The sequence below is a fragment of the Eurytemora carolleeae genome, unplaced genomic scaffold (assembly GCF_000591075.1).
Source record: "Eurytemora carolleeae unplaced genomic scaffold, Eaff_2.0 scaffold1664, whole genome shotgun sequence".
Classification (NCBI taxonomy): domain Eukaryota; kingdom Metazoa; phylum Arthropoda; class Copepoda; order Calanoida; family Temoridae; genus Eurytemora; species Eurytemora carolleeae.
Genome location: NW_019397551.1, coordinates 37180 through 47020, shown reverse-complemented (window position 1 = coordinate 47020; position 9841 = coordinate 37180). Strand labels below are relative to the sequence as shown.

At 32.3% G+C, this 9841-nt stretch overlaps 2 protein-coding genes across 3 annotated transcripts in view; both read left to right on the top strand.

Moving 5' to 3' along the window:
* The first annotated feature begins 1576 nt into the window (after positions 1-1576).
* LOC111714869 (beta-parvin) lies at positions 1577-8710 on the top strand. The gene is made up of 17 exons (XM_023490080.1): positions 1577-1763; positions 2171-2225; positions 2608-2687; positions 2896-2930; positions 2987-3041; positions 3293-3322; positions 4089-4180; positions 4431-4484; positions 4557-4590; positions 4734-4849; positions 5308-5348; positions 5633-5694; positions 6044-6103; positions 6766-6873; positions 7199-7273; positions 7541-7587; positions 8053-8710. Exons 1-17 carry the CDS (start codon positions 1614-1616, stop codon positions 8093-8095), a joined length of 1137 nt encoding a protein of 378 aa, XP_023345848.1. The 5' UTR covers positions 1577-1613; the 3' UTR covers positions 8096-8710.
* LOC111714867 (breast carcinoma-amplified sequence 3 homolog) overlaps positions 8691-9841 on the top strand; it is a 24560-nt gene continuing 23409 nt past the window's right edge. Inside the window, exons 1-3 of one of the 2 annotated variants that reach the window (XM_023490078.1) lie at positions 8691-8769; positions 9207-9282; positions 9412-9486. In XM_023490078.1, the coding sequence (XP_023345846.1) occupies positions 9222-9282; positions 9412-9486 (136 nt within the window). In that variant the 5' untranslated portion in view covers positions 8691-8769; positions 9207-9221. The remainder of the gene's footprint in view (positions 8770-9206; positions 9283-9411; positions 9487-9841) is intronic. The other variant, XM_023490079.1, reaches the window with a different exon arrangement.

Below are 9841 nucleotides of genomic sequence, written 5' to 3'. Positions count from 1 at the left end.
GGGGGGGGGGGCCTGGGGGGGGTCCAAAAATCGTATACTAGGACAGTCCCTCATTATTTATTTTGTATTAATGCAGAGTTACGTTGGATTAGCACAATTTATGGGCAGAGCGCTGCGGCTAGGGGTCCGAACGCTTCGACTAGGACAAACTAGGGGTTCGAGCGCCCCGGCTAGGACATAATAGGGGGCCGGGCGCTGTGGCCACATGGTCAATTATATCCATGTGTTACACATGAGATCCGTGAACAAATTTGATAGGAGGGGGCGGGTTCCAAAATTCGTTCTCTAGAAAATTTCCGATTCACACAACGGCACCCAATTGAAACTTTTATCTGGTCAATAAAATGGAAGATAGTCTTTTTCTAAGTCTTTAAAAGAGTTTCATTCTGGAAAGTCACATATAATAGAAAAGAAAAAAAGTTAACTAAAAACACTGGTATCTGGGTTAAATGATATACGCGAACGCGCTCTAAAACAAAAATGTGATTGCAGCTCTGAGGCCCTATAGAAATTAAACTTCGTTTTACAATCGCAGCCGTGTGCATGCATCACAGTGAGAACCGGTTTTGTTTGTGATACGACAAATTTGAACGGAGTACATTTGTACTTTGTACACAAAAGCCCTGTATCAATCAAAGTATACTGGATTCAGGGGCAACAAGTATTTTATCTCGGTAAAATCTAGACTTCATCGTATTCGTAATTAAAGAATATATGGAATGCATGATCAATCATGCAGAAATGATCGATCCTGATTTGGTAAATTTTTGGAAATTAAGAATAAAAATGATTTGGGATGATGATGCAAGTTGGATTTATGACACAATAATTTCAAGGACATTTATAAAAAGATGGAAATTATTGTCGTCTGTGCTAAATGTGAATCTCTTTTCCTTTCGAAAAATAAAAAAAATATTTCACAACAATTTTAGAATTAAAAACTAGCTTTTCAAAGGGTTCTGTTCTTTCAGGGGACGCGTATATTTAAGAAATTGTATACAGGGGGGGACTTACATTTGATTATCAATTTCCAGGGGGGGGGGAATCAGCACACGTTGAGGCCTGAAAATCCCCTGAAATCAAAATATTTCACTGGTCCAGGGGGCTTAGCTTTCCGCCCCCCCCCCCTGAATACGCCTCTGAAATATTTTCTATGAAAGTTTAAAAAATAATAGTTTAAATGCAAATATTCTCGCAACCTCTCCCTTCCTTTCCATTCTATCTATCTATCATAGACATACAACAGCTGATTTAACAAAAATAAATACGCAGTAACACATCTGTCTTTGTTTAAGAATTTATTTCGATAAATCCTTACGAACTTAGCGCGTAAATAGTAAATAGTGAACTTCAAAATCAAAAAGAATTTGTAGAAGTTTATAAATAAGTATTAGTGAAACTTTAAAGGAATATAAAGGAATTTTATCTGTTATTATACTTGCTCATTTTTCAAAATAAATTTTTCGTTTAATCCTGTTAATTCGAATTAATATCTTCATTAGTTTTTACTCATAGGTACACTTAACGTCCTTAAAATTTCTTTATTTGGATATTAAAATATAGAAAAAAAATTAAGTTTAGTTGAAAGAAATCGATTTTGAACAGATCTGAAAATGTCTTTGGCAAGATCTCGAACTCCTATCAGGGGTGCCCCTAGCCCCGCCCCTAGTAGGCGGGCCAGGGAGTCTCCTGCCCCTGAGGGCGGCAGAGAAGAGGAATCATCGTTTTGGGAGAAAATTGGTACTCTGGGTCGGAAGAAGAAAGTAAGTTATAATATTCTTCTTTGAATTTTTTATTTTAATGACTAATTGCATATCTTAGACAGAAACTCGTGGATTTCTACGTCAAAGAAGCTAAATATTTGCGTCTAGTACAAAGTTTGAATTTTTCGCCATTGTTCACAACACAAAGGAATTGTTATTACACTTTTTATTGATAAATTATTTTGATGAAGTTATAATAATACATATTTTAAACTACGAAAATTGTACATTTGTTCTTCGAAAATTAATTTTTAGCTAAGTGATGGTCTTAATTCCACTCATTCTTTAAACTACTTTTTATCTTATTATTAGAACTAACACGTAGTAAAAAATCGCCCCCCCTGAATATGCCTATGTTATTGATTAATTTCTTATCCCTCAATACTTATTATTATTTATTAACCTAGGTTGTAGAGGCGAAGGAGGTTGAGAGCGAGGGAAAATATGCAATAGATTCTCCAGGTTAATCAATTTTATGGCAGAAGTATACAGTAGTTTAAAAGAAAATAGCTTAGGAACCCAGCTTGGCCAGTAAATTAAACGTACGCCAAGAAAGTCAACCCATTCAACTAAGAATCTTTAAACCCTAGCTAAAATTATTTAATAGCTTTTGAGTAAAAAACTGAGTTTACCAACCTCATAGTGTCCGGTACCGAATTTAGTGAATTAGAACGGGCTACCACCGGTTCAAATTTAAATCACCGATTCAAATCCTTCCTTAATCTTTAATTTATAATCAGGGGTTCAAATTTGAACAGGTAGTAGTTAGTTCAGCAACTTAGCTCATAATTCATAAAATTCGGTCCCCAAGCCAATGAAACAAAACTTCAATTACGGTTTCTAGGTATGCCCAAGAGCTCCGAGGTACCTCCTGAGGAATATCTTCTAGAGGAGAACGAGGAGAGGTCGATGATTGAACCGAGGGTAATTTATACAAACTTTATATCCCGCCCTCCCAAACCTCAGAAAAACTAGGAGAAAGAAAAAAATCAGTAGTGTTAGTGACAATGAAAAATTTGACAATCCTAATAATTTGGGTATCAATTGAACAGGCTTGAAAACCGAAGTTCAAAACAAATTTCAACTTACAACTTTCAACAATCATTTTTTAACAGCTCTTTTTTATTTTCAGTCTTATGAGAACCCAAAGCTGAAGGAGTTGATCAAGTAAGTAATTGTTTAATGTAAATAAATAAATTTTTAAAACGTGAAAATATGTTTAGAATAATCATTGAATGGATAAATGACGAGCTGGTGGAGGATAGAATAATTATCCAGGAAAATAGATGGATTTGGAGAAATTGGATTTTTTTTGATAATCAAATTCTTCCTATTTCTAAAAATACTAGTTCAGGGCAATTTTTCAAAACAAGAAAATAGTGAAACCTAGAAATAGTTGTTTTTTCTTTATTATTTGCTGATGAATTTAATGATCATTCGATTTTTACATATTTTATTCGTAGAATCTTCCAGATTACTTTAAAATGAATTAAAATGCAATAAACGTTTAATCCATCTTATTTTGTCAGGATATAGAGGAGGACTTGTACGATGGGCAGGTACAACCACACTAAACACGTACATACACACTAAGCACGTACATACTCAATAAACACTTACGTGTACATACACACTAAACACATACATGTACATTGTACAATGTACATACACACTTAACATGTTTGCCGTTTATTCAACATAGCACAACTTAACGACAACATTACATAACCTAGTAAATTAACGTAATAAAAAGAATAGACACCGTATTAAAAAGAACACAAACTGTAGTAAAAAGAACACAAACCGTGGTAAAAAATTACACAAACTGTAGTGAAAAGATCACAAACCGTAGTAAAAAGAACACAAACTTTGAGAAAAAGAACAGAAACTGTAGTAAAAATAACACAAACCGTAGTAAAAAGAACACAAACCGTGGTAAAAAAGAACACAAACCGTGGTAAAAAGAACACAAACCGTGGTAAAAAAGAACACAAACCGTGGTAAATAGAACACAAACCGTGGTAAAATGCACAGAAACATAGTACAAACTACTAAATAGTGAATACGTCATCATGAAAACATAAAACAAGCATTGGATTTACAACGGTTTATAAAACATCGTTCTAAATAATACAAAGAATACAATTAGCATCTATTCATTCCACACTTCTACCTTAGCTGTACAGTGTACAATGCAGACTGTACACTTTACATAAGCACGGTGAGATAATCCAGGTTTTTTATTAGATTCTGCAGAAGCATCTAAAGAAGTTGACCCAGCAGCTGCTAAATTTACTTGATATAATCCAGCTGTTTTCTTATTAGATTCTGCAGAAGCTTCTAGAGAAGTTGACCCAGCAGCTGCTAAGTGTTCCTGAGGTCACACAGTCTGAGGAGGGGCAGAAGAATAAGCTCAGGTAGGGATTATTTAAACTAATCATGATTCATGGTTTTTAGTTTTGATAGAGCTTTTATACAGACTGATTTACGAAAAATAAGTTTCGCGGGGGGGGGGGGGGGGTTTGATGAATTGAAATATTAGTCCAACCGTTTTACCTTTGACAAACAGCACTTATTCCCTAAAAATTCATTTAATTCCCCATAAAAATCAACTATTTTCTCCAAATATATAACTTGGTGAATAAACCTAAAAAAATATTTTTTAAGGATTGTTCTTGGAGTTGCAAACCGCGTTCTTGGCCTGCAAAAGGGACAAGCACGGTAAATTATATAGATTTTAAAAACTTTAATAAAAACTTGAATTTTCTCGATTTAAAAATAAATTTATTGAAGGTGGAGTGTTGAAAGTGTTCACACTAAGAATATAGTTTTATTTTTTTACATAAGCTTAATTTTCTATTTTATTTTATTTGTTTTTATTTTAAGGTCTGAAGTAATATTGTTTTTTTATAAACCTAAAATGTTATTGTTTGAGTGTTACATGGCTTCAAGTTTAATCGACATGCTTAGATCTATTCCTTACTTTTAAAAACTCGTTTTCTTCTCAGGGCCCCGATAAGATTACCGGAGAATGTTGTTGTTGATGTTGTAATCGTCACCAAGAAGGAGGGAGTTCTAACTCACAGGTCAGTTTAGGATAATATGATAATTTGATAAATGTGTAAAAAATTTCTAATCTAGTTTCTTTTGTTGGGACCAAAAGAGCCGAAAAAAGATTACTTTAAAAGAAAACAGAAAGGCCAAATAAGAAAAAAAAATAATCTAAGAAAAAAAATTAAAAAAACATGTCGAAAAATAAAAAAAAGAAATAAATGTCCCTTATTTTTAATCTTGATTCACTAGATATTTGTAATTATTGAATATTAATATACTCTGTATATTAATGTGATATATGCAACCATATGAATATCATGACAACAATCGGAAATTTTCTTATATACTCCGCCAGGAGTCCTGAAAATAATCCTAACATAAACATAAAGGAAAAAATCGTTTGTTTAAAAATGTTTTTTTTTCAAGATTTTTACCTATTTTTCAAGATTTTTTTTACCTATTTTTCAAGATTTTTTTACCTATTTTTCAGAGTGATCGCTGAAGAGTTAACCTCCCACTATAAAGATATTGGTAATCTTGTTTAAGTATTTAATTATTAAGGTTTATATTTTACTTCAAATTAACAAGATGTGTATTTTAAAAAAACTATGAAAATAGATTAATTTCTATTATTGACGATTAATTTAATATTTTATCGCCTTTTGACACACATTACTGAGCTATGGCGGAATGTTATGTTCTTGAACTTTCTCTTGGGAAAATTTCGTGCAATAATATATCTGCTTTGTATATTTTATCTGGTTTTTATTTCAAAAGACAATAAAGTCATTATTTATTCAAAATTTGAAAATTAGGAATGCGATGTGAAAGGGATGCTTTTGATACTCTATTTGACCACGCCCCTGACAAGCTTCAGGTTAGGAACGCCCATATTAAACCAAAGCTTTTCTAGATCTGGTGAGAATTTTACTTGTATAAAAATTGATCCCTGCTAACTCTATAAATGATTTAATTTGTTTACAAGCTTTTAGCATCTAATCAAATAATAACTTTTGATTGCGCAGTCATAATTAATATTTTTTTCTATCATTAATATTGGTTTTAACTTTTTGAAAAAAAATTTCAGCCCCTTTGCCAGAATCAAAGTTTTGCGCTTCAGATATGTTTTTTCTTATAATCACATAAATTTATTTTTACCGCATTTAGATTAATTATTGTCATTTTGCTTTTTTTTGGCATTTATTTTGACATTTATTTATTCTTAGGTTGTGAAGAAGTCCCTGATCACCTTCGTGAACAAGCATCTCAACAAGATCAATTTGGAGGTAAACCTTGAATATAGGATAAAAACATCTTAACGTCCGATAGAAGTCAGGGTATACCAAGTTGGGGATCTTCCACGATTATTTCTTAAATTAGAAGATCGGCCCAGCAATGGGTCTGTTCTTTGAAGATTGCTAAGTTGTAAGTTTCCTCCTGGGATAATGTGGGGCATTATTTATGGATAGTTTTGGTGTATAGGAGCATTGGCCCCAATTTCATTGTCTTTTAAAAATAATTATAACAAGGAAATGTATTTTTAAAGTCTACGGAATTCGATGTTTTTCAACTTATAGGATTGTTTCCATTTTTACAATTGATTTGATTTTAAACTTTCTGGCTTGATATGCAAACATTAAGTATGTGATAAATCCGAACCCTGGTTAGTTAGGTGATAATTCCTTGAAATAGATATCAAATATCAATAATCAATATTCATCCATGCAACAGATTGGGTTCCCTGTTCTGATTATCATTCTTATTCTTTGTCATAAAGCTTATTAAACTAATTCTTCGGACAGGTAGTTCAGCAGTCAGCAATTATATTGGTTAGGAGAAAGTTTGCTAAATTTCGTTTTGTGGTGGTTTAAAAATACAGATTATAAATGTTTCAAAGTATTTCTCAAATCAGATCGAATAGAACCGAATTGATGAAATTATGCACTAGGTCACTGATCTGGACTCTCAGTTTTCTGACGGTGTTTACCTTTGTCTTCTCGCCGGTCTACTGGAGGGGTACTTTGTTCCACTTTACGACTTCCACCTTACTCCTCAGGTATTCAGATTCACTGGGTTTTTAAAAAATATTTTTTTTTTAAAGAAAAAGTTCAGGGTCTTCCGCGCAACATAACAATTTTAATGAAATTCTTGATATCTCGGGTAATATTTACACCACACAAAGACCACATTTTTGTAAATTCCAGGACTAGGGGGAATTTTAAGATTATTGTGTTAAGATACACGTTAAAGTGGGGAATTCATATCTCAAGTGTCATGTTTCGTGTGACACCCGTATCTAAAAATAATTTTGTATTAATCTTGTGTAACAATTCAGATGTAAACATGCTTTAAAATCCTGATTACTTGATTTTTTCTTTTAGTCCTTTGATGAGAAAGTTGCCAATGTTACCCTGGCCTTTGAACTCATGATGGACGGTGGTCTGCCACAACCCAAGGTAGAAGCAGTTCAAGGATATCATTGTTCGACATTTTCTTAGATATAAATGTCAAATCTTTATATTTACATTGATAAGATCTATTTATGATTATAAAAATCAAAATGTTTGGATAAATTAACGTTGAAAAAAAAATGCAAAAGGACTTCTAAAGGAGTAGCAAATTCTGAATGAAGGAAATCTATGGTTTTACAGGGGGTTCTCTAACCTTGTTGTATGTTCACCTGCAAAAGGAAGAAAAAATAAAAAATGTTTTAATTGTTTAAGGCAAGACCTGAGGATATTGTCAACCTAGATCTGAAATCTACTCTCAGGAATATAATTATTATGTTTAATATTACATTTTTTAAATCTCTAAAAGTATAAGTTTTGGTTTTCCTGAGGTTTACTCCATATAAATGGTACATTTCTATTCAACAATTTAGTTATCGTTAGTCTGGAATGAATTAGCTTATATAAGTAAATGCGACTATAAAACGCTGAAGAGATTTTATTTATAAACTTTTACTAACCATGCTTATGAATTTGTAGGCAAACGAAACCTTCAAGATAGCTAGTAAAAGAATTTAACTTTTCCGGAAATAAATTTTTCTCAAAAACGCTGAATTTCAGCTTGTTGATAAACATCTCTGCACACAAGTTTTCAACAAAATGGGGAACTCTGATTTTTTTAATGCGGGGTGGTTCTTTTTATTGCAGTTGTACCACAGAAAAACAAGTTTCTTTTCTTTTCTGGCGTTCATATATTTTTTTTATAAATAATTGTATTTTGACTGCAGGGTGTTGTACAATCTCTTCACCAAGTACAAACATCTCAGCTAGGCAGTTAATATGTACATTACAACTGTACAATGTACACGTACATGGAAATATCATGTTCATGAGAAGTATTTTCACATCCTTAGCTTACTAATTTTTAATCATACTGTACATTTTACTAAATTATTTCAAAGAACAAATGTACAGTTTAACTCCAGCCTATGTACACAACTAGAATTTTATTACATTAATCTGAAGTATATTTTCTACTTTGTTCTAACAGTTCTAACTAATTCACCAATGTGCCAAATCGACCAATTTTGATGTTAAAAATATTTTCTTGTACTCTTGTATGTGCCTTTGTGTTCTACTAAACTTGACAAAAGAAATTTTACAATTATTTGGTGCTAACTGTTTGTTAACTGATATGTAAATGTTCAAGAGTTTTATTTATTATGAAATCTCTAGTCCTTGTTATTGTTTATATACTAACTTATGACATAACTATTTTTTTTTCTGTAATTTCATTTGTATTTGACCTTAATTTTCTCCGAGAAAGCAAGTATGTCGGCGTTAAATATTTTATTTTTTGATTAAAAAACTACAAAATATTAACTGATGTCTATATTTTAACAATAGATCTGTTCCTTACCTCAAACTCTAACCGTTTTCAGAAAATAAGAAAGTTAAAGTATAAAAATGATCATGTTCCATTGAGTGACTTAAAATACATTAAGGAATGCCGTTTTGGATTTTTATATTTTTTTAGGTTTTTTAAAAAGTGTTTTGTTGCAAAAATCTCAAAATTGGTGTTTATTTCAAATTTGGTGCAATAATTTTGAAAGTGGTGCAATTATTTAAAGAGAGTGTCACAATTATTTTTAAAAAAAGTGGTGACATTATTTCAAAAGTGATGTTACTATTTCCAAAGTTGTGCAAGTTTTTCTTAAGTGTTGCAATGATTGTACGAGTTGTACTATTATTTATGAGTGTTGCAGTTATTTCAAGTGCTCAAATCAATTATTTCTAGGGTGGTGCAATCATTTTAAAAGTTTTGCAATTATTATAAAAATGTAACAGTTATTAATGGTCACGGAATCAAAAAGGAGGTTGATTATCAAAGTTATGCAATGTTTACAAAATGGCGTCAAATAACTCAAAATGGCGGCATTAGTTAGTTAGCTCAAGAATGACTGATTCTCCAGTTTCAGGGAGGTCCCGCTCCGGAACAGCTGATTCCCCCATGACAGGTAGGAACATTTTAATTTGAAATTTATCATCTTTTTTATTATAAAGGTGCTTTTCATAAAAAATAAAAGCTTTTTTTATCACGTATTGAATTAATTTAAAAGGTGTCTTAATTGAATTATTGTTAACAGGTCGGACTAGGTCAGGACCTACTGTGGTCCGACCTCAGCAGGTCACCGAGCAGTCCCTCATGGAATCCGTAGCAGGTCAGTTTTTCGCCTAATTAGAACTCAAGATAGGAACTGATTACTCGCCTCCAACTTTGATTTTATAATCCCTAAATCTTTGACACCTGATGGTATAAACTGTAAATCATTTTATATAAACTTTGATCATTTGTTTGGCGGTTCAGCGACGCGCTTTAAATTCATTGAATTCGGGTTCAGGTTACAAAGATACACGATGCATGTAGTAGATTCACCGACATATGGTCAAACGACCTAGGGTCAAACGACATAAGGGTAAAACGACTAGGGTCAAACGACAAGCGGTCAAATACGCGACAAAGGGTAAAACGACATCGGGTGAAAGTGCGACAAACGGGCAAAATTTCATTTAGAC